Genomic DNA, 25776 nt, shown 5'->3' on the forward strand with positions numbered 1-25776 from the left:
GTTGCAGTTCATCCATGCGCTCTTTAAATGTTTGCCATTGCCTATCCTCCGTCATCCCTTTAAGTAACATTTCCCAATCCGTCATAGCCAACTCACGCCTCATACCTTCGTAGTTTCCTTTAGTAAGATGCAGGACCCTAGTCTCAGAATCAACTACGTCACTCTCCATCTTGATGAAGAATTCTATCATATTATGGTCGCTTGTCCCCAAGGGGTCTCGCACCACTAGATTGTCAATTATTCCTCTCTCATTACACAATACCCAGTCTAGGATGGCCTGTTCTCTAGTTGGTTCCTCAACGTATTGGTCCAGAAAACCATCCCGTGTACACTCCAAGAATTCCTCCTCTACGGTATTGTGACTAATTTGATTTGCCCAATCTATATGCAGATTAATGTCACCCATAATTACAGATGTTCCTTTATTGCATGCATCTCTAATTTCCTGTTTAATGCCATTCCCAACATTACCACTACAGTTTGGGGGTCTATATACAACCCCCACTAATGCTTCTTTGTCCCTTAGTGTTTCTCAGCTCTACCCATACAGATTCCACATCGTCAGGTAGGGGAGGGGGGAATGGGGCATTGCAACCCATCCCTCCCTGGTAGAGATTACCGTGTGCACGGAAAGTCACATGAACACATATACTGACTGCAAGTTATGGCTGTCGAATTCATTCAGCTGCCTCTCATTCAGTTCCCGCTCTCCAGTGGTACCAGCATGACCTCGTGTGCAACACCTCTGGCCTCACTGAGTGGAGACTGTGCAGAAATGCATGGCACCAATTCAATCGAAAAATAATTTCTTTCTTATGCAGGAAGACTGGTGAGGAATGAAACATGAAACACTGTCCCTATCAAACACTCCAGGGCAGGTACAGCACGTGTTACATTAATGACCAGTTAATTTATTTCTGGTGGTTGAGGGAAGAATGGTGGCCCAAACATAGAGACCGCCTCCCTCTTCAAATACTGTCGTGAACCTGACTAACCCACAAGAACAGGAAGATTGGTCTCAGATTGACATTTTATCTGAATATGACACCTCAGGACTGACCCTTCGACAGTGCAGGATTCCCTCAGTACTGACCCTCTGACAGTGCACGCTCCCTCAGTACTGACCCTCAGACAGCGCACGCTCCCTCAGTACTGACCCTCCGACAGTGCAGCACTCCCTCAGTACTGACCCTCGGACAGTGCACGCTCCCTCAGTACTGACCCTCCGACACTGCAGCACTCCCTCAGTACTGACCCTCAGACAGTGCACGCTCCCTCAGTACTGACCTTCTGAAAGTGCAGTGCTCCCTCAGTACTGCGCTGGAGCGTCAGCCTGCATTATGTGCTCAAGTGCTGTCGTAGAACTTTTCCAAAAACTTTCTGTGCCAGACCTTGACAAGTTTTCGACTTAATCTCTCACTCAGCAAAATATATACAATGAAATTCTCTTTCAATGCAACACACTGATTGCTTACTGCAACCAGCCCATTGGGTCAGGCAAGACCTCAAACCAATAAGGGAAAGGACTCTATCAGGGGTGAGAATGTTCAAAGGAGGGAAGCAGTCCTGGTTAATATCTCATGTGGGACCTTGGGCAAAGAGGGACAAATAACAGTGGGACACAGGATACAGACATAGGAGGCCCTCGTGACACCCCCGATAATACTCACTGGCTGAGGAATCCAAACAGGTAACGCATCACGATGATAGTGGGTTTTGGCAAACACAGGAGAACTTTGCGAATTTGAAGAGCTCGGTCGGCAAGATTTTCAATTGCTGTGAAAAGCAGGAGTAAAACATGTCACAGAATTGTAGCTTCCACCTGTTAGATCACAAACAGTCCAATGTGAATGCGCTTTCCGCACCACCCCCACCCCCCCCCACTCTAGACTCTCCCTCTTCTCCTGAAGACTTTGGCTCCCAATGGGATGGAGGCTCAATGGGCACTGGCAGCCCCAACCAAGAAACACCCTTCATGCCACTGGCCAGACAGTGAATGCCAACAGATGACTGGTACATGGAAGGCATTGCTATCGAATTGGATTCTGCACCCTCCCGACACACACTGCCATGAATGTGCACTGGATCGTGATCAGGAATCCTGAGTGATTGGTTCTCCATCCTTACTGGGGTGACACTGAGGACACCTGAACTGCCCCAAACTGGGAGATCAGCTCAGCGAACACAAGCAGGAAGGATCAAACCCGGGGCTTTCTAGTCTGCACGGCCCCATATCACGGAATGCTTGATCATCCGAAAATGTGGGAAAGAGATAGCACATTGAACCCAGGTTGCTGTCAGACTGTGCACACTGTACACATAGAGGTAACAATTCCAGAAGAACAGAACTCTCTGATAGGAACATAGAAAATAGGAGCAGGAGTAGGCCATTCCGCCCTTCGGGCCTGCTCCGCCATTCAAAAAAGATCATGGCTGATCGTCTAATTCAGTTCCCTGTTCCCACTTTCTCCCCATATCCCTTGATCCCTTTGGCATTAAGAAATATATCTATCTCCTTATTGAATATATTTAATGACTTGGCCTCCACTGCCTCTGCGGCAGAGAATTCCACAGGTTCACCACCCTCTGAGTGAAGAAATTTCTCCTCATCTCAGTTCTAAATGACATACCCCATATCCTGAGACTGTGACCCCTGGTTCTGGACTCCCCAGCCATCGGGAACATCCTCCTTGCATCTAGCCTGTCTAGTCCTGTTAGAATTTTATAGGTTTCTATGAGATCCCCTCTCATTCTTCTAAACTCTAGTGAATATTATTTTATTTATGTTATTTAGAGATACAGCACTGAAACAGGCCCTTCGGAACACCGAGTCTGTGCTGACCATCAACCACCCATTTATACTAATCCTACACTAATCCCATATTCCTACCACATCCCCACCTGTCCCTATATTCCCCTACCACCTACCTATACTAGGGGCAATTTATAATGGCCAATTTATCTATCAACCTGCAAGTCTTTGGCTGTGGGAGGAAACTGGAGCACCTGCCGAAAACCCACGCGGTCACAGGGAGAACTTGCAAACTCTGCACAGGCAGTACCCAGAATTGAACCCGGGTCCCTGGAGCTGTGAGGCTGCGGTGCTAACCAATGCGCCGCCCTAGTCACTCAATCTCTCCTCATATGTCAATCCTGCCTACATTTGTCTTCACTAATCTTTTTCTGTTCACATATTTATAGAAGCTTTTACAGTCAGTTTTTATGTTCCCCACAAGTTTACTCTCATACTCTATTTCCCCCGCTTAATCATCCTCTTTGTCCTCCTTTGCTGAATTCTAAACTGCTCCCAATCCTCAGACGTGCTGCTTTTTCTGGCAATTTTATCTGCCTCCTCTTTGGATCTAATACTATCCCTAATTTATTTTGTAAGCCACGGTTGAGCCACCTTTCTGGTTTTATTTTTGCTCCATACAGGAATTAATAATTGCTGTAATTAGGAATGAATAATTGTTGTAATTTGTTGATATTTCTTCCCTGCCTCTGATGCGTGAAGGGGGACTGGGATGTTGTGGATTGGGGGAATATCTCCCAGATCTCAATCTAGTTCAAGGCACTCAACCTTGACCACTTGAATTTCATAGTGACTTCCCCATGGACCCAGACTTGGGGTCAAGCTTCAAATGGCACCCTTCCTCTTCACCCTTCACACCCTGCTTAAATGCCTCTAGTGTCCCCCTCAAACCTTTCTCACCGCTGTCCACACTAAACCAACTTTCCTGTAACTCCCTCATTCCTTATTACTAGAGATCAAGGTTACATTCCCTCAACTTTCTGGAGTCATACCTAGCACAAAGGAAGATGGCTGTGGTATAGGATGTCAATCATCTCAGTCCCAGGACATCACTGCAGGAGTTCCTCAGACCTAGACCCAACCATCTTCAGCTGCTTCATCAATGATCTTCCTTCCATAATAAGGTCAGAAGTGGGGATGTTCATTAATGATTGAACGATGTTCAGTACCATTCGCAACTCCTCAAATACTGCAGTCTGTGTTTATATGCAACAAGACTTGGACATCATTCAGGCTTGGGCTGATCAGTGGCAAGTAACATTTGCGCCACACAAATGCCAGGCAATGACCATCTCAAACAAGAGAGAATCCAACCAGCTCGCCTTGACATTCAATGGCATTACCATCGCTGAATCCCCCACTATCAACATCCTGGGGGTTACCATTGACCAGAAACTGAACTGGACCAGCCACATATATGCTGTGGCTACAAGAGCAGGTCAGAGGTTGGGAATTCTGCAGCGAGTGACACACCTTCTCTCTCCCCAAAGACTGTCCACCATCTACAAGGCACAAATCAGGAGTGTGATGGAATCCTCTCCACTTACCTGGATGGGTGCAGCTCCAACAACAGTCAAGAAGCTCATCACCATCCAAGACAAAGCAGTCCGCTTGATTGGTACCCCATCCACTACCTTCAACATTCCCTCCTTCCACCACCAACGCACAGTGGCAGCAGTGTGTACCATCTACAAGATGCACTGTCAAAACTCATTTGACAGCACCTTCCAAACCCGCGACCCCTACCACCTAGAAGGACAAGGACACCATTTGCAAGTTCTCCTCTAAGCCACACACACAGAAACATAGAAAATAGGAGTAGGAATAGGCCATTCAGCCCTTCGAGCCTGCTCCGCCATTCATTATGATCATGGCTGATCATCCAACTCAATAACCTGTTCCTGCTTTCTCCCCATATCCTTTGATCCCTTTTGGCCCAAGAGCTATATTTAATTCCTTCTTGAAAACATACAATGTTTTGGCCTCAGCTGCTTTCTGTGGTAGTGAATTCCACAGGCTCACCACTCTCTGGGTGAAGAGATTTCTCCTCATCTCAGTCCTAAATGGTTTATCCCGTATCCTTAGACTATGACCCCGGTTCTGGACTCCCCCACCATCGGGAACATCCTTCCTGCATCTACCCTGTCAAGGCGTGTTAGAATTTTATAGGTTTCTATGAGATCCCCCCTCACTTTTCTGAACTCCAGCGAATATAATCCTAACCGACTCAATCTCTCCTCATACGTCAGTCCCGCCATTCCAGGAATCAGTCTGGTAAACCTTCACTGCACTCCCTCTATAGCAGGGACATCCTTCCTCAGATAAGGAGACCAAAACTGCACACAGAATCACAGAATAATACAGTGCAGAAGAGGCCCTTCGGCCCATCGAGTCTGCACCGATGCATTACAGACACCTGACCTGTCTACCTAATCCCATTTGCCAGCACTTGGCCCATAGCCTTGAATGTTATGACGTGCCAAGTGCTCATCCAGGTACTTTTTAAAGGATGTGAGGCAACCCGCCTCTACCACCCTCCCAGGCAGGGCATTCCAGACCGTCACCACCCTCTGGGTAAAAAAGTTCTTCCTCATATCCCCCTTAAACCTCCTGCCCCTCACCTTAAACTTGTGACCCCTCGTAACTGACCCTTCAACTCAGGGGAACAGCTGCTCCCTATCCACCCTGTCCATGCCCCTCATAATCTTGTACACCTCGATCAGGTCACCCCTCAATCTTCTCTGCTCCAGTGAAAACAACACAAGTCTATCCAACCTCTCTTCATAACTTAAATGTTCCATCCCAGGCACCATCCTGGTGAATCGCCTCTGCACCGTCTCCAATACAATCACATCCTTCCTATAATGTTCCAGGTGTGGCATCACCAAGACCCTGTATAATTGCAGCATGACATCCCTACTCCTGTACTCGAATCCTCTCGCTATGAAGGCCAACATACCATTTGCCCTTTTTACCGCCTGTTGCACCTGCATGCTTACCTTCAGCAACTCGTGTATGAGAACACCCAGGTCTCGCTGCATATTCCCCTCTCTCAGTTTATAGCTGTTCAGATAATAATCTGCCTTCCTGTTTTTGCTACCAAAGTGGATAACCTCACATTTATCCACATTATACTGCATCTGCCATGCATTTGCCCACTCACTCAACTTGTCCAAATCACCCTGAAGCCTCTCTCCTTCTGCTCACAACTCACCCTCCCACCCAGTTTTGTGTCATCTGCAAACTTGGAGATATTACGTTTAGTTTCCTCATCTAAGTCATTAATATATATTGTGAATAGCTGGGGTCCTAGCACCGATCCCTGCGGTACCCCACTAGTCACTGCCTGCCATTCGGAAAAAGACCCATTTATCCCTACTCTTTGTTTCCTGTCTGCCAACCAATTTTTCATCCATCTCAATACACTACCCCCAATCCCACGCACTTTAATTTTACACGCCAACCTTTCATGCCTTCTGTAAGTCCAAATAAACCACATCCACTGGCTCCCCCTCATCAACTCTACGAGTTACATCCTCGAAGAACTCTAGTAGATTTGTCAAGCATGATTTCCCTTTTGTAAATCCATGCTGACTCTGCCTGATTCTACCACTGTTCTCCAAGTGCTCTGCTATAAAATCTTTGATAATGGACTCTAGAAATGTCCCCACTACCGACGTCAGGCTGACTGGTCTATAATTCCCTGTTTTCTCTCTACCTCCCTTTTTAAATAGTGAGGTTACTTTAGCTACCCTCCAATCTGTAGGAACTGTTCCAGAGTCTATAGAATCTTGGAGGATGACCACTAATGCATCCACTATTTCTAGGGCCACTTCCTTAAGTACGTAAAATGTAGATTATCAGGCCCTGGGGATTTATCGGCCTTCAATCCCACCAATTTCCCCAACACCATTTATCTACTAATACTGATTTCCTTCAATTCCTCCCTCTCACTATGTGTTCTCCAACATTTCTGGTATGATATTTGTGTCCTCCTTTGTGAAGACAGAACCAAAGTATGCATTTAGTTGGTCAGCCATTTCTTTGTTCCCCAGAATAAATTCCCCTGTTTCTGACTGTAAGGGACCTACATTTGTCTTCACCAATCTTTTTCTCTTCACATACCGATAGAAACTTTTACAGTCAGTTTTTATGTTCCCCGCAAGCTTGCTCTCGTACTCTATTTTCCCCTTCTTAATCAATCCCTTGGTCCTCCTTTGCTGAATTCTAAACTACTCCCAATTCTCAGGTCTGTTGTTTTTCCTGGCAAATTTATATGCCTCTTCCTTTGATCTAATGCTGTCTCTAACTTCCCTTGTAAGCCATGGTTTGGCTACCTTTCCCATTTTATTTTTGTTCTCTAGTTGGTTCCTCAACGTATTGGTCCAGAAAACTATCCCGTATACACTCCATGAATTCCTCCTCTACGGTATTGTGTCTAATTTGATTTGCCCAATCTATATGCAGATTAATGTCACCCATAATTACAGATGTTCCTTTATCGCATGCGTCTCTAATTTTCTGTTCATTGCCATTCCCAACATCACCACTACAGTTTGGGGGTCTATATACAACCCCCACTAACGTTTTTTGCTCCTTAGTGTTTCTCAGCTCTACCCATACAGATTCCACATCGTCAGAGCTAATATCCTTCCTCACTATTGCATTAATTTCCTCTTTAACTAGCAATGCAACTCCACCACCTTTTACTTTCTGTCTGTCCTTCCTAAATACTGAATATCCCTGGATGTTCATTTCCCATCCCTGGTCACCTTGCAGCCACGTCTCTGTAATCCCAACTATATCATACCCGTTTACATCTATTTGCGCGATTAATTCATCCACTTTATTGCGAATGCTCCGCGTGTTAAGGCACAAAGCCTTAAGCTTGTCTTTTTCACGTTACTTGTCGCCTTCCCACTATTTTTCACTGTGGCCCTGTTTGATTCTGGCCCTTGATTTCTCTGCCTATCACTTTTCTTATTCCCCTTACTGTCTTTTGTTCTCGCCCCTGATCCCCCCTCCTCTGACCCCTTGCAAAGGTTCCCATCCACCTGCCATTTTAGTTTAAACCCTCCCCAACCATTCTAGCAAATACTCCCCCAAGGACATCAATCCTGGTCCTGCCCAGGTGTAACCCGTCCAGTTTGTATCGGTCCCACCGTCCCCAGAACTGGTCCCAATGTCCCAGGAATCTAAAACCCTCCCCCTCACACCATCTCTTCAGCCACGTATTCATCCAATATATCCTGCAATTTCTACTCTGACTAGCACGTGGCACTGGTAGTAATCCTGTGATCACTACCTTTGAGGTTCTACTTTTCAACTTACTTCCTAACTCCCTATATTCTGCTTTTAGGGCCCTATCCCTTTTTTTTTTACCTACGTCATTTGTACCAATGTGTACCACGACCACTGACTGTTCACCCTCCCCCTTCAGAATGTCCTGTAACCGCTCTGAGACATCCTTGACCCTCGCACCGGGGAGGCAACATACCATCCTGGAGTCTCATTTGCAGCCACAGAAACGCCTCTCTCTTCCCCTTACAATTGAATCCCCTATAACTATTGCATTCCCACACTTTTTACCCTCCCATCTGCAGCAGAGCCAACAGTGGTGCAACGAAGTGGGCTGTTGCTGCTTTCCCCCGAGAGGCCATTCCCAACAGTATACAAAGCAGTATAGCTGTTTTGTAGGGGAATAGCCACAGGAGATTCCTGCACACCATACTGACTTGGAACTATATTGCCGTTCCTTCACTGTCACTGGTCAAAGCCCTGGAAATCCCTCCCTAACAGCAGCGTGGGTGTACCTACAGCAGATAGACTGCAGACTCTGTGCTATAATGTTCGACTCGAAATCCCATCAGGTTGGAGTACTATGGTGGCCCGATGGTGTCTGTAGTGGGGGTGGAGACTTGGCTGTGAGACAAACTTGGACTCAGTAAGAACAGCCTCTGACCCCATTACCACTTCAAAGACCCTTTGATAGCCATCAAAATGCCTGAAGAATGCAATCACTGTCTTCGAGTTGGAATTAAACCCACACAGACCTAAACAGGACTCTTTTCATTTAACTGGACCCTAAGAGAATCAATTCGTTTCAATTGTCAGGCAGCCAGTTTGGAGAGCATGATAAGCAGACTGAAAAAGATGACGAGAGAGAGAGAGAGAGAGAGAGAGGCACGACAACATGACAGCGGGTGGGGGGGGGGGTGGGGGTGGAGGCTGAGAGTCAAGTGAGGTGAGGGAGAATGGTGGGGGTGGGAGGGGAAAGACAGACAGACAAAGTGAAAGGGAATTGTATGAGCAAAAGCAGACACTGAGAAAAGGCAGGTGGAGAGTGAAAAGGGGGAGAGATAGAGAGAAAAGCAGGAAAACCAGGGAGCTCAAGAGAGGGATGAAATACAAACTGAGAAAAAGTAAGCACAGATCTCAGAGCAAATTGCGATGGACTGGAATGTTGAGAGGGGCCCTCCCTTCTTTAAAGTCTCAAAATGAAGTTAACATTTCTAAGTGCAACTCCAATGCAGGCTGCCTATGGTATTTGTAAACGGGTCAATTAGCCACCTAACCTCATATTAATGAGACAATGGGCCATACTGTAAGAGTTCCCATTTATCTTCACTCCAATGAGTGGGGTTGGTGCCCTGAGCTTCCGTCACAGTCACACCCCCAGTTACCAGATGGTTCCATTTCTCAATCAGCAATTGACCCCTGTCACTGGGAGAGCCCCCGCACTGACTGGGGACATGGACTCAAGTCTCCAGCTGCTTGGCGTGTGCTTTTTAGATCTGTTTACCGATCTTTCAAAGATATGAGGAAAATCTCACCCCTAATGTCGGTCTCCCAGGATGGCTTTGAATGAAGAGAGTCCATTAGCTCACTCGATCTCACCTTTACTGATTCCCAACCTGAGTGCCTCCCTATTATAGTTTATCAATGTCCGTTGGAACAGGCAGGTGAGGCTTCAGTTAAAACACCAGATAATGTTAAATGGGTGCTCTAGTCTCTCAGTAATAAGGTAGAATAACACAGCAATGAAAGAGGCCATTTGGCCCATTCTACCTGTGCTGGCTCTTTGAAAGAATGATTCAATTAGTCCCACCCTGCCTCTCCTTTCCCCATCAAGTATATCATCAATTCCATTTTGAAAGTTATGGCTTCCAACGTCATTCCAGATCACAACAACTCACTCTATCAAAGTAATTCTCCCCATCTCCCTCTCTGGCTCTTCTGCCAATTATCTTAAACGTGCACCCTCTGTTTACCGATCCTTCTACCGGTGGAAACAAGAGAGACTGAGTAGAATGTGTCTCTACTCTCTGGAGTTTAGAAGAATGAGAGGTTATCTCATTGAAACATAGAAGATCATTTGGGGGCTTGACAGGGTAGATGCTCAGAGGCTGCTTCTCCCAGCTGGAGGGTCTAAAACTGCGGAGGGGGGGGGGGGGGGGGATTCGTAGTCTTAGGATAAGGGGTCGTCCATTTAGGACTGAGATGAACAATTTCTTCACTCAGAGGGTTGTGAATCTTTGGAATTCTCTACCCCACAGGGTTATGGATGCTCAGTTGTGAACTATACTGAAGGCTGAGATCGATAGGGGCTCAGGCAGGAAAGTGGAGTTGAGGTTGAGAATCAGCCATGATCATTAAATAGTGGAGCTTGCTCGAAGGGCCTACTCCTGCTCTTATTTCTTATGCATTTATTAACTCTATCAAAGCCTTTCATGATTTTGAACATCCCTTAAATCTCCATTCAACCTTCTGTCCTTTGAGGAGGGCAACTCCAGTTTCTCCAGGTAACTGAAGTCCCTCATTCCCGGTACTGTTCTGGTTAAACTCCTCTGTGCACCCTTTCTAAGGGTCAAGAAAGTGCTAGATTATGAGCTCAAGTCTTGCAGCGGGCCTCGATCACAAACCTACTAACCCAGGGATGGTGTCAGAGCAACTTATTAAGTTTTTATTTAATTTGCAGCAATGACACGGCTTCAAATGGATAAACAGTGCTGAGCAACAGTAAGCAGTGAGCCCGACAGGCAGATGACTCATTGCCAGGTCAGTGATAGACCGTCTCCAGCAGCGTGGTATGGTCTCACTGGCCCACCAATCCTCCCACCTCCAGGGGAGAGCCCCATCTCCAACACGGTCCCTCCGTCCGATAGCCCAGTTGAGACTGTGGTGGGTGAGGCCAATACCAAACCATCAGCTGTTAAAAATCTACATCAATGGGCACAAAGGATGATATCAGGATAGAGGTGATGAAGGGGTTAACCCTTCTACAGAAAGTCGCATTTACTGCGATGTTGCACTCTGCTCATTTTGACAACCTCCGCTTTCCTGATTCAAACCAAGTCCTCCAGTCAATTTGTCTCTTTTCACTCTTTAATCCTTCCTGTCTGATTACTTTCCAATCCTGAAAACCGCAGGGCCACCATAACCACGGATAGCAACAAACCCTGAAGTTCAGGCATCCTGGAGACGGAAAAAACAAACTGACAACTAGCACAATTCAACTTACTGACGCAGGAAATGAGGTCGTGGAAAATCTCTTTGGGGAAGAGCGGACTGGCCAGGCCTCTGAAGTGAAGTTTCAGCACTCCTGCTATCGAGTCCATATCATGGTCATTTTGATCTCCTGCCAAGGGATCCTCACCTACGTACAACATCACATCGACAGATTGAAGTGAAGTGAGAAAAGAAAGAGGGGGCAATTTGAACTGTTTGTGTTGAGTATGCAGGCAGTTAAAAATCTCCCAACCTGGAGCTGCCAGGAAATGACCATTCCTGATTATAACCTGCTCGGCAAGGATAGGCACTAAGAGCCAGCAGGGTCTTTCTTCATACGTGAACCTGCAGCCTGAGCGAGGAGCTTAGGAGGAGGGTGTAAGGTGAGTATGTGTGTGGGGGGGGGGGGGGAAGCAAGAGGGGGCAGCGAAGGGGGTGAGGTGGTAGGGTAAGGGAAGATTTGAGGGGGATGCACCAGGTGTGCGGTCACCCATAATGCACCAGTAGATGTACCCAACTAACACACTCCCCTTGTACCCCACTAAGGCATAAAATGGAGGAGCTGCCCCTGGGGCCTGGAAGCTGCAGATGTGCAGGTTTCAGTCCATTTACTGTCCAGTCTTAATAACGGGAATACTCACCGTGTGCAGCCAACAGCGCCATCAACACTTAACTTCCATGCCATTCTTTGCTTATTGCAGCCCCAGGCGGAGGTGGACAGCACAGGGAACAGGGAACCAGATCATCTCTGATCCTGACTCTGCCTCCCCCTGGAGTTTTCCTCCTGACAGCCAGATCTTTAGGGCACTGAGACATGGGATCTGTATGGTCATGCTTGTTATTTCAGTGTATTGTCACATCCTCAGTGCAAACTGAACGGAAAGATGAATCCCATGAATGACGATCAAGGACTCTCTCAACATCAATCCTATCACCTCCATATTGCCGCCGACATCAACCCAGACAGTTCAGTCACCAAACAGAGCTGCTTAATTTCCCATACAACAATGGTTCAAGGGAGAAAGGATGTCAATAGTGACCGAAAATTAAAGCCAAGGGAACAGCTTAGAATGAACACAGTGCGGGATTGTTCAAAGAAATTTAATTGCAGCACTTACCTCGCTCAAAGGCGTTTTTGATATCATTAACTTCAATTTGTGATCCCGACACTCGGAAAATCCCCTCATGCTGCAGACCTTTGGGTAACAATATTTCAATAATAAATACAACTACAAGCTGGCAGCAATCAGCCCCTCCATCCCCCACCCGCAACCCACCCCCCCCGCCTCACACAACTCGATCAAGGAATTTCATGCACCCATTTCCTGTTATTTTACAGCTCCCATCCACTCCTCAAAGTGACAGCTCTTGCTGGGATTGATCCCATGGACACTAACTGCTTCCCTGCATTGCAATAGGATTGGCACGCCCGGTCACATTAAACCTCCACGCCCGGTCACATTAAACCTCCACGCCCGGTCACATTAAACCTCCACGCCCGGTCACATTAAACCTCCACGCCCGGTCACATTAAAACTCCACGCCCGGTCACATTAAAACTCCACGCCCGGTCACATTACCACTCCGCTTCTGCTTGTGGATGTCAGATGTTGCAGAAGTTGGCACTGATTTCCATATTAACATCAGTGGTCCACATTCATAGTGAATAGTGGGTATTTTCAATCCTGGAACAGGGAATAGGACAACGCTTCACACCCAGGCCTCCCTCCACCTCCCCCCTACCCCTCAACATCAACACCCAGCAGCTCAACTAGCCAGATGTGTCATCCCCTCCCACTGCCTTCTGATCTGTAGGCTTCAGTGACACTGTGGGTCATGTATTTAGCAGCAGTGGCGCTCTGCACTGTTATTATTTAATGCCCGGGGTTACACCAAGCAGGATAAGACACTTATGGCAATTGGAAGGTTCATAATACAGAACCAAGCTTAATATAGGAAGTACAGAGGAGATTTAAAAAAGTGAATGAGGAGCAAAGTATGAGAGTAGATTAGTGTGTAACAAAAAAAGGAAACCCAAAAGTCTTTTATAAAGACATAAATAATCAGAAAATAGTCAGAGGAAGAGTGGGGCCAGTAAGACTCCAAAAGGAGATCTTTTTGTGAAGCAGAGGACATAGCTGAGCTACTAAATGAGTACCGAGCATCTGTCTTCACTAGATGGCAATGTAGCAGTAGAGAAGGAGGCAGTAGCAATATTGGATTAAAAGTATAAACGATGTTCTGAAAAAGGTTGTTCGTCCTCAATGTTGAAAAATCACCCAGTCCAGGTGAGATGCATCTTGGGTTACTGACAGAAGGAAGAGCTAAAACTGTGATCATTCTGGCCACAATCTACCATTCCTCCTTTTGATATGGGAGTGGTTCCAGAGGACTGAAGTATTGCAAATGTTCAAAAATAGGGAGAGGAATAAACTCAGCAACTTCAGACCAGACCAGTCAGCCTAATGTGGGGAATTGTTTAGAGACAATAATCCAGGACACAATTAACTGGCATTTGAAAAAGTACAGGTTAATAAATTAAAGTCAACACTGAGTTGTTAAAGGCAAATCATGTTTGACTAACTCGATCGAGTTCTCGGACGAAGTAACAGAGAGGGTTGATGAGGGTAGTGCGGTTGATGTTGTGTTTACAGACTTTCAAAAGGTGTTTCATAAAGTACCACATAATGGACTTGTTAGCAAAATTAAAGCCATGGGATTAAAGTGTCAGTGGCAGCTTGATACAAAATTGGCGAAGAGACAGAAAGCAGACAGTAGAAGTGAAGGGTTGTTTTTCAGATAAGAAAGAAATATACAGTGTTTCCCAGGGGTCAGTATTAGGACCACTGCTCTTTATGACATATATTAATGACTCAAACTCGGGCATACAAGGCATAATTTCAATAGTTGCAGATGATACAAAACGTGGAAACGAGGACAGCAATAGACTTCATGAGGACCTAGACTGGGGAAATAGGCAGATACAAGGCAGATGAAATTTAATGCAAAGTGTGAAGTGGTACATTTTGATAGGAAGAATGAGAAGAGGCAATGCAAACTAAATGGTATAATTTTAAAGCGGGTGCAGGAACAGACAGACCTGGGGGTGTATGTAGTCAAATCTTTGAAGGTGGCAGGACAAGTTGAGAGAGCTGTTAAAAAGCACACAGGATCCTGGCCTTTATTAATAGATTAGAATAGAGTACAAAAGCAAGGAAGTTATGCCAAATATTTATAAAATACTAATTAGGAGTCAGCTAGAGCATTGTATATAATTTCAGACACAACACTTCAGGAAGGATGTAAAGGCATTGGACAAAATGCAGGAGATATTTACTGGAATAGTACCAGGGATGAGGGACTTCAGTTACGTGGAGAGGCTGAGGTTGTTCTTAGAGCAGAGAAGATTACAAGGAGATTTTACAGAGGCGTTGAAAATCATGAATAGTTTTGAAAGAGCAAATGAAGAGAAACTGTTTCCATGGCAGGAGTGTTGGTAACCAGAGGGCACAGATTTAAGGCGATTGGCTAATAAATCAGAGGTGAGACAGGAAACTTTGTTTTAACACGCAGCGAGTTCTGATGATCTAGAATGCTCAGTCTGAAGCAGATTCAACAGTAACATTCAGAAGAGAAATAATTGAAGAGAAAAAATGTACAGGTCTATGGGGAAAGTGCAGGAAAGTGGGATTAATTGGATAACTGTACCAAAGAGCTGGCACAGGCATGATGGGCTGAATGGCCTCATTCTGTGCTACATATTATTCTATGATCAGGCCCTCCACATACCGTGCCGGCTGATGAAACGGATGCAGCTTTCCACCACGAGGGGAATGATCTGATTCCCATCCTAGAAACAACAGAATGGAAATAAGCAGCAGCGGGGAAATCTCAGCAAGGGTTGGGTAAACCCACAATCAACCTGGAGTTGACACAATTCTTAATTGCCTCACAAACTCCCTTCAATAAACCTGGAATCCCTCCAAATAGTAAGAAGTTCCAGGAGGATGACCCATTGAAATCCTTTTTTTCGTAAATAGACGATTTTAAATTAATCTTCCCTGAGACAAAAGTCTGCCTGACCACTGCTCCCAAATCTGGGAATGTGTTTCCAGCCTCTCTCTCACTAGGATCTTTCTTGCCTCTATTGTGATATCCCAAAAGTCTGTTCTACTCTGAATTTTTTTTTATCTTTTTAACTTTTTCCTCCTAAAATCTGAATCCCCCCCCCTCCCACTCCCACATCTTTCTATCCCCATCTTCACTGTGTTGAGATCAGGACCCATCACTCCCTCTCCTACTCCTCAAAACTGTGTCACTCCTCACCACCTGTGAGTCTCCCTCCCTCCTATAACTACTGACCTTTACAAACAATGGACACACTATTTACCTCAGCTCTCTTCTTTCCAATCTTGGTGTAATTTCCGCGGTGGGGCTCAGCCCTTCTCTCAATAAAAAGCAAAGCAGAATTCCCTCTTCACGCTGCCCCACCCTTCCAAATAGAAAGCTCATAGACACACCCTCCTCAGCCAACTACAACCTGAAGTTCATAGTTCATCTACATCGTTACAAAATGTGGTTTGCTGATATGAGGTGTCGCCCTTGAACACGAATAACCAGCACTCGTAATCTTTACGAAGACGGCATGCTCACTTACTTTGTAAGCAGCTGCCTGCAGTGACTGACAACTGGTTGTTTGGTAATATTTGGGTAGGAACTGGAAAGAATCCAAGTTTGAGCGCACAGAAGTGGCAGAAACAGAAAAGCAGGATGTTTGATTGAGTGCTGGAACATGAAGTGGAAGGAGCTGCTTTCAATTTGAAGAAGCAGTCCCTCTCAGTCAGTAAGTCGAAAAGGAACAGATTCAGAATCAAGAGTCTTGAGACCAGACACTCTCAACAATTGGATCTGCTCCAGGGAGGCCCCACGCCCGACTCACGCCCCGGAGGCACCATGCCCGACCCACGCCCGGGAGGCCCCACACCCGACCCGTGCCCGGGAGGCACCACGCCCGACCGCGCCCAGGAGGCACCATGCCAGGAAGGCTCCAGCACCCAACCCCGAGTCCAAAAGCTTCTAGAAATCATGTGTTTCCAATGATGTAATTGGTACATACAGTTTAATCAAAAAGCATAAAGGGCCCTTGTGGGATAGTTACCTGTTTTCGCACACTGGAGTTTCGCCGCCCACTGCACGGGATAGTGTGAGAGAAAGGAAATAAAGCGTTAAACACAGCAAGATAAACAGCGAACATTATCGACTCGGGCCTTGACTGCATAAACCCAATGCTATCAAATTAAGCCTCCATTTCACAGATCACATTAATGAACAAGGCGTTGCTCGAATAACTCCAATAGCCCAAAACATGATAGCGAGTCAAGTTTGATCACACGCAGCAGACAAGGACAAACCCTGCCTCCACTGCCAAGAGAGGGTAAATGAGGCCCGGCTAATGAGACAGGCCTCAAGTGCATGGTGCCCAATTCAAAACAACCATCAAATAGCATCCTGGTTTCACCAGTGTTGAGGTGCCAGGAGGAAATGAAGGGACTTGCTACCAGGGCAGTGGAAAAAGTGGAGACAGCACGTCACCCAGAGGCATTCTCGTACGCAGTTTTCAGCAGAAAGGGGCACAACACAGCACACAGAACAGATCTGCTAGACGCCCAAACACCAATGTGCTTTCTCTTAGTTTGGGGTAGGTGAGGGTTCAACTAGTCCTCCATTACAGCGCTGCCAATCTTCACCCAGGACTGGGCCTGGATACCGCATGTTAAAAGGATCTGCTCAGCTGAAAGGCAGTTTTACTTTTTACTATTTTCAATGGATAACTGTATTGGGCAAATAAAACTGGACACAATACAAGGAAAGCCCAAAACTACAGAAGGGGGAAAATCTGGGATTTGTAAAGTCAACAATCGAGCCTACCTGGCAATGGAATAATCCGTCCTCTGGCCTACAATGAATAGAGAAAAAAAAGAGAAATGTTAGGAATCTGAAACAAACCAGAAAAAGCTGGAACTAAACGACAGGCTGGACAGTGTCAATAAAATAATACTTAACACATTTGTTTGAGGTTGCTGGGGATGTCAACCTGTGTTAAACAGCAGAATTTTGTGGAGTTTTGTGGAATGCGTGTTTAGGGAGACGCCAATCCACTTTTGAGACTAATGAATGACTCACAGAAAAAGGCAGGAAAATAGGACAGTCTAGGACTGGAAAGGACTCTGCAATCCAACAGAGTGGCCCCAAAAACTAACAGCCCTGAATCACCCCATCCCACCAATTGTTGACACAATTCTCCATTCAATATTCCCACTGACTCTCCCTGGACAGTCCATCCCACATCACCACCATCCTCTGCGTGAAATCTAAACTGAGCTGCTCCCTATGTCTAAGCTTGAACCCAAGGCCCTCTTTCTAGAGTCTGCAGCAACCTGTAACTTATTGACAGGGGTCATTAAGTATCTTGACTGAGTGAATAATATCTGCTCCAGCCAAAGTGGGGAGGAGATATCGAGCTCCGAGCTCGGGTTTGCTGACAGCTTCACGAGCTCATTGCTATCATTCGCCATTCCCTTGCTCTGTTTCGCAGAGTGGAATAGTCATTAACTGCAAGCAAAACAGTTATGGGGGGGAAGGCCTGAGAATAGGCCAGTCCTCTTCCCCCCACCCCCTGCCCTACCCACACCCTGTGGCATGTCCCACACCAAGTACAGAAGAATTGCCTTTCTGCAGCCCTGACTTCTCATTTCCTGTGCAGGAAATGGTTTGTTTACAATCAGAGATTCTTGGGCTGCCGCTTCTGAAAAAGCATGAACTGGAATGAAAAAAAAGTGCATCAACTTCTTCTCAGTAATTCACCCTCGTCAGTTTGCACCAATCAATCATTTTCTTTTAAGTCTCGGTCTGGTCTGCCCCTCTCTCACAGATCAACAATCACGGGCTGAATGGTTTCTTGGTTTAGGGAGCTGCCTCTGAATCTCTGCAGAGACTCGAGATCGAGTCAGTCAGTCAGGAGGAAAGAGCCAGTGAGGTGACAGCTGATAATATCCCAGTTTCTGCATGCTCACTATGACCACAGCTTGTACTGTACCCACATCAAAGTCCAGGCCACTCTGAACGTGTGACTGTTCCCCCCCGCCCCTCGCCAAGCCCCACCACGACTCCTACCCATGAGTCTTGGACCCCAACTTTTCTTGCCGGACATTCCCTGGAATGAGGGGCACTCAAAATGGCAGGTCACTGTTGGGCAACAGATTTAACATGTTGTTGATAGGGGCACACACATTCCTGTGAATGATGTTTGAAGAGACATGGCCTGCAGGGCTATGGACCCAGTGCAGGAAGGTGGGATCAGGCTGGGTAGCTCTTTGTCGACTGGCATGGACATAATGGGTCAAATGGCACCTTCTGTGTCATAAATTTTCTGATTTCTATAATTTCAATGTTCCAACAACACGCATTTATACAGCACATTTAATATATTAAAACATCCCAGAACCGTTACAGTGCAGAAGGAGGCCATTCAGCCCATCGTGTCTGCACTGGCTGTCTGAAAGAGCAATTCCCTCAGTTCCATTCCCCTGCCTTCTCCTCATAACCCTGCACATTTTCCTTTTCATATAACAGTCTAATTCCCTTTTGAATGCTTCAATTGAACCTGCCTCCACCACATTCCAGACCTTAATCACTCGCTGGGAGAAAATGTTTCTCCTCATATCACTTTTGCTTCTCTTACCAAATACTTTAAATCTGTGCCCTCTCGTTCTCGATCAGTTTCTCTCTATCTACTCTGTCCAGACCCCGCATGATCTTGAATACCTCTAAAAAATCATCTCTCAGCCTTCTCTTCTCCAAGGAAAACAGTCCTAACTTCTCCAATCTATCTTCATAACTGAAATTCCTCTTTTTTTTAATTCATTCATTGGATGTGGGCATCACTGGCTAGGCCAGCATTTATTGCCCATCCCTAATTGCCCTTGAGAAGGTGGTGGTGAGCTGCCTTCTTGAACCGCTGCAGTCCATGTGGGGTAGATACACCCACAGTGCTGTTAGGAAGGGAGTTCCAGGATCTTGACCCAGCGACAGTGAAGGAACGGCGATATAGTTCCAAGTCAGGATGGTGTGTGGCTTGGAGGGGAACTTGCAGGTGGTGGTGTTCCCATGCATTTGCTGCCCTTGTCCTTCTAGTTGGTAGAGGTTGTGGGTTTGGAAGGTGCTGTCAAAGGAGCCTTGGTGAGTTGCTGCAGTACATCTTGTAGATGGTACTCACTGCTGCCACTGTGCATCGGTGGTGAAGGGAGTGAATGTTTGTAGATGGGGTGCCAATCAAGTGGGCTGCTTTGGCCTGGATGGTGTCGAGCTTCTTCAGTGTTGTTGGAGCTGCACCCATCCAGGCAAGTGGAGAGTATTCCATCACACTCCTGACTTGTGCCTAGTAGATGGTGGACAGGCTTTGGGGAGTCAGGAGGTGAGTTACTCGCCGCAGGATTCCTAGCCTCTGACCTGCTCTTGTAGCCACAGTATTTATGTGCCTAGTCCAGTTCAGTTTCTGGTCAATGGTAGCCCCTAGGATGTTGATAGTGGGGGATTCAGCGATGGTAATGTCATTGAATGTCATGGGGAGATGGTTAGATTCTCTCTCTTGTTGGAGATGGTCATTGCCTGGCATTTATGTGGTGCGAATGTTACTTGCCACTTAACGGCCCAAGCCTGGATATTGTCCAGGTCTTGCTGCATTTGTACACGGACTGCTTCAGTATCTGAGGAGTTGCGAATGGTGCTGAACATTGTGCAATCATCAGCGAACATCTCCACTTCTGACCTTAGGATTGAAGGAAGGTCATTGATGAAGCAGCTGAAGATGATTGGGCCTAGGACACTACCCTGAGGAACTCCTGCAGTGATGTCCTGGAGCTCAGATGATTGACCTCCAACAACCACAACCATCTTCCTTTGCGCTAGGTATGACTCCAACCAGCAAAGAGTTTTCCCCCTGATTCCCATTGACCTCAGTTTTGCTAGGGCTCCTTGATGCCATGCTCGGTCAAATGCTGCCTTGATGTCAAGGGCAGTCACTCTCACCTCACCTCTTGAGTTCAGCTTTTTTGTCCATGTTTGAACCAAGGCTGTAATGAGGTCAGGAGCTGAGTGGCCCTGGCGGAACCCAAACTGAACGTCAGACAGCAGGTTATTGCTAAGCAAGTGCCGCTTGATGGCACTGTCGATGACACCTTCCATCACTTTACTGATGATTGAGAGTAGACTGATGGGGAGGTAACTGGCCGGGTTGGACTTGTCCTGCTTTTTGTGTACAGGACATACCTGGGCAATTTTCCATGTTGCTTGATAGATGCCATTGTTGTAGCTGGAGTCCCTGGAATCATTCTCGTGAATCTTTTCTGTACTCTCTCCAGTGCCCTCACGTCTTTCCTAAAGCATCCAGAACTGGGCGCAATACTCCAGCTGAGGCCGAACTAGTGTCTCATATAAGACTCTTCACAGAAGGGTTATCAAACACAATTTGACATTGAGCCACGTATGGACTTATTAGGACAGGTGACCAAAAACTTTGTTAATGAGGCAGAATTTATGGAATGTCTTAAAGGAGGAGAGAGAGGCAGAGGTTTGAATTCCAGAGCTTGGGGCCCAGGCAGCTGAAGGCAAAGCCACCAATGGCAGAGCGATTAAAATCGGGGCTGCACAAGAGGCCAAAATTAGAGGAGTGCAGAGATCTCGAAGGGTCGTGGGGTGGAAGAGGTTATAGAAATAGGGAGGGGCGAGGCCATGGTGGGATTTGGATGTAAGGATGACAATTTTAACTCAGGATGCTGCCAGACTGCAAGCCAGTGTAGATCAGTGAGCACAGGGGTGAGGGGTGAATGGGACTTGGTGTGAGTTAGGATACAGGAAGCAGAGTTTTGGATGACTTCAAGTTTATGGAGGGTGAAAGATGGAAATCAGGCAGGAGAGCTTTGGAACCGAAAGGTAACAAAGGCAAGGATGTGGATGAAGGTTTCAGCATCAAGTGAATGGAGACAATGGGAGAATATTTGGTACAAAGAACATTCCCCCAAGACGATCCGTCTTCTTTAAGTTGGGACGTTCAGTTCAAAGAGTTTGGAATTAACTTTCAGAACTCGCCTACAGGACAAACTCATGAACTGTCCAGTCACTGAGTGTGTGCATCTTGGCCCCTTTAACCTGCCCTATTAACTGTAGATATATAAATACTTTATTCAAGGTATATCTGTGGAGCAAAATGATACAGAACCATGGAGAAGGTACAAAAAAGATTCACAAGGATCATACCAGAACTGAGAGGTTGTAACTATCAGGAAAGCGTGGAGGAGGCTGAGGCTGTTTTGTCTAGAAAAGGGAAGGCTGAAGGGTGATCTAATAGAGGGGTGCGATGGGTTAGACAAAGAGATGTTTCCAGGTGTGGGGGAGACCAAAATTAGAGACCACCAATAATAAATCCAATCGGGATTTCAGGAAAAACATTTTTACCCAGAGAGTGGTGAGAATGTGGAACTTGCTACCACAGGGAGTGGTTGAAGTGAATAGTATAGATACATTTAAGGGGAAGCTGGATAAACACATGAGGGAGTAAAGAATAGAAGGATATGCTGATACAGTTAGATGAAGAGGGGTGGCAGTAGCATAAAGACTCGCACAGATTGAATGGCCTGTCTTAGTGCTGTCAATTCTATAGCTGATAAAGTGCATTTTCCATGTGCACTGGGGATGGGGAGAGGCTGCAAGGATCAATGGTAGAAACCAGTTAAGCGGTTGAATTGAAATTTACATGAAGTGAAAATTGTAAACACTGGAAAGCTGAAATAAAAGCACAAAGTGCTGCAAACACACAGCAGGGGCATGTACCAGGGTCAGACAGCTTGTGCTTCCCGAGCTCGACACTCAGCAACAGCAGACGGAGCTGTGCTCAGCTCAGCAGGATGGGCCTGGATCGGAAACAACCAGGCTGGAAAAATCTGGGATCATTCCGGAAGCCAAGCACCGCCTCAGCAGATGGCGGGTGTTGGCCCTGAGGAGAGTGAAAGAGAACCTCTCACAACAGACTTTTCTCCCTTTGCTCTTGCTCATGTCTCCTGGCCTTTTATTTCTGTTTATTATTTCTGGAAGGGGAAGGGGCTGCATACTTTCGAAGGAACGACCTTCATTGCTGCAGGAATGTTAGTTTTGACGGTCAGTGTGGTGCTGTCCCAAATGACATGCTCCCAGTGGCACTGGAAGCATCACCATGGGTTACCTCTGTACTAAGGCTGACCATGCAGCAGAAATCGAGGCCTTCTTGACTCTACTGATCGGTACCATGCTGAGCAGTGAATTCAGCCACTAGACCAGACCGCTAGCAAGCTAACTACTGCTCGTTTCAAAAGTGCTGAATCCAGAGGAGTAACACTTGTAAAACTATTTAAAATATAACCTGTGGGAAATTCTAATTCAGTTAAACTTGCATGGTTCTGCATCATCATATGTCCTCATCGTTTTCTCGCCTATAACATTTGTTACCAATACGTTAAATAAATGTTCAATCTGGAATCTGTTTACTCAACATTTGAAGGATGGTATGTAAATATCTCTAGAAGCTTTGCTATTTCTGAGCTTTGTTCTTTTCTGTAATATTGCAGGATAAGATCCTACACGTCCAGGCTTTAACCTCAGGTTCCTGCCTGTACAATGTCTGTGTGAAAGCGGAGCTGTTGGAAATCCAAGCCAAGTGACAAACTGCTACACAACTATGCCAAGTTTCAGGAAGCTTGAGAAGATAGAGCCTTGATTTAGACTTCAGTGTTCTTGTAGCAAATATAAAACATACAAAAAAAATTTAAACAATGCAAATTTTTTCCCATGACTGCTGACAGCTAATAATTTTAAATGTCACAGGGGCTTTTACTGGAATATTTTTTTACATCAGAAAATTGGGAGGACCTGAGATAGAAAATCTAGTGGCCTACCTGAACAGGCTGACTTCAGTGAGGTTGGGCCTAGACGCGTCAGTAAGGAGCTTTCCTGTCAAACCTCACTCCTGGCCTTTCAGATAACTACTTGGGTAACTTAAAATATTTTAATAAACTTTACGGCAAAGGAGATCGGCTGTATTGATTCTGTTCATCTCTTACAAGGCAGAGGGAGAGAGAGTATTTTCAAACATATCTTCCATCCAAAATTGTCAGCTTTTCAATTTGGACAAGTCTATTATTAGGAACTATTACTCTGATTGCAAACCTCAAAGTGATTTAAAATCCTGAGTATGTGCATTTTCAATCGTAGCCCCTATTCAGTTTGCAGTGGACTATTCAGTGGTGATATAAAACTAATTGGATCAGTTCACTTGAACAGAATAATGCTAATTAAAATCTCGAGGTTGACCTTTCAAATTCAGAATTTTGATAAAGAAGGCATTAGCTGAGAGAGGTTAAAGATGATATAACCACTTCAGGGATTTGCTCTAAGAGCCTAGCTTTGATGGGACTTGGACTAAATTATACTGAAAGGATCCCACACCTCTACTGATTGGCTAATCATGAAGTGGATGAAAAGTATTTCCTACTTTCTCCCAAAGTCTTCTGCAGAAGGTCATGTTTCGCCTGCAGTTTGGTGATCAAGTTTCTGCCTTCGAAATACTCCTTCAATTTCTGTGAAAGAAGCAGGAAAGAATAGTGAGGCATCACAAAATTCCAGACTGAGTGGCCGCTGTTTAGAAAGGCCCTTCCTTTCCTGGCCTGAAGCTGCATGGGCACCAGACATCTTTGGAAACTTTGAGTGATCAATGTGTTCCATGTTAACAAGCAACATACATTAAAGTGGCCCAACCTGCCAACTTGGGCACACAAATCCCCAACCCAGGGGGCCGGAGCACACGTTGTCGCTAAGGTGACCACTCTGATGGAAACGACCCCAGGACAGAATCTACTCCACAGAGCATGCTCAAACACCGTATCCCAAACATATCGCCGTACCGTGAAGTAGAATTGCTCTGTCTCCTGCTGATTGGCTCGTCTCTTGGCAATGCTGGGCTTGCTCATGAAGGTTTCTGAAAGGGTGGATTTGACGGACTCAGTGGAGTTTGTGTACTGGAAGCAGTCGGCCACGTCAAAGTCTTCAATGGTAACCATGTCCTGGATCGTCTGTAACGTGGCTTCCATGGTCTTCTTCACCTACGGTTATTTACAACAAATGGAATGAACATATATCACAAGGAAATCAGCTACACTATCCATGTCTGCAGCTCACTAGAAGCCTATGATTGGACAGTGGCCTCTGTCATGTTAGAAATGCAATCATTCAAAAACAAAAACAAATATTCTTTGGTTTTGTCACTGTGTATCTTTTTGTCATTTGCATGGTATCTTGGACAGACTTAAAGGGCTCAAGAGAACAGTTATACCCAGGGTCAGATGCTATTTACCCAAGACCATGAGCTTAGACTCAATGAAATCTACAAAAGTGCTGAAGATTATAAAGGAAATCAGGGAGTACAGGGAGGCCCCGCTGGAGTGGAAGCAAACCAACATGATTACTTTCTGATGAAAGGTCACAGGCCTGAAACGTTAACTCTGTTTCTCTCTCCACAGATTCTGCCAGACTTGCTGAATATTTCCAGATTTATCTCAGATTTGCAGCATCTGCAGTATTTTGCTTTTGTATTTGTGATTAATTACAGCAGCAGACAAATTGGAATAACTTTAGTCTTACATCAGTAAATGGCAAAATAATTAGGAGCAAAATTGAGAAGTACCTGTAATCAAAATGACCCAGTAAGTGGCAGCCAACATAGTTTCAGTAAGGACAGATCCTGTCTGACCAAACTCCGACATTTTTCAGTAAGTGACTTCTCAACTACACATTGGAAAGCCCTACAATATAGTAAGCCCATTCTTCAGTAAACCTTCGATAAAATTCGACATGAAAGGTTGCTTTGCAACTTTAAGGCAATGGATATCCAGGTAAAATGTGGATGTGGTAACAAACTAGCTGAAAGACAGGAGCAGTGAAATGAAGGAAGCAGGTTGGATAGATGTACCGTGTGGGGTGCCCAGAGATCAGTGCTGGGGAGATGTACTGAGTGCAGTGACCCTAGGACACTGGAAGACTGGGTTCAGTTTTGGGCACTGCACCTCAAAATGGATATACTGGCCTTGGAGGGGCAGTGCAAATTCACCTGAATGATACTGGGACTTAAAGGGTTAAATTATGAGGGTATGTTGCATCAACTTGGCTTGTGCTACCTACAGCATTGAATCGGGTTGTCCAACATACGGCCCACAGACCAGAATCCGGACGCCAAAAATTTCAGTCCAGCCACCAATCCTTCATACCTTGCGAACAGAAAGGGACGAGATTGATTTAGTTCCATTTGTGTGCCCCAGTTGTTAGCAGTAAGCGAGAAGAGAGTTGGTGCAGACAGCCTGTACCTGAGCACCCAA

At 45.8% G+C, this 25776-nt stretch overlaps 1 protein-coding gene across 3 annotated transcripts in view; it reads right to left on the bottom strand.

The window, feature by feature from the left end:
* The window catches only part of srgap2 (SLIT-ROBO Rho GTPase activating protein 2), a 213617-nt gene that overhangs the window by 27380 nt on the left and 160461 nt on the right, over positions 1-25776 (bottom strand). For all 3 annotated transcript variants that reach the window (XM_068057533.1, XM_068057534.1, XM_068057535.1), the window contains 8 exons: positions 24310-24507; positions 23901-23985; positions 17249-17276; positions 16479-16509; positions 15110-15170; positions 12439-12516; positions 11334-11468; positions 1671-1776 (listed from right to left, as the gene is read on the bottom strand). In XM_068057533.1, the coding sequence (XP_067913634.1) occupies positions 1671-1776; positions 11334-11468; positions 12439-12516; positions 15110-15170; positions 16479-16509; positions 17249-17276; positions 23901-23985; positions 24310-24507 (722 nt within the window). The remainder of the gene's footprint in view (positions 1-1670; positions 1777-11333; positions 11469-12438; positions 12517-15109; positions 15171-16478; positions 16510-17248; positions 17277-23900; positions 23986-24309; positions 24508-25776) is intronic.

This window comes from Heterodontus francisci, chromosome 25 (assembly GCF_036365525.1).
Source record: "Heterodontus francisci isolate sHetFra1 chromosome 25, sHetFra1.hap1, whole genome shotgun sequence".
Lineage (NCBI taxonomy): Eukaryota > Metazoa > Chordata > Chondrichthyes > Heterodontiformes > Heterodontidae > Heterodontus > Heterodontus francisci.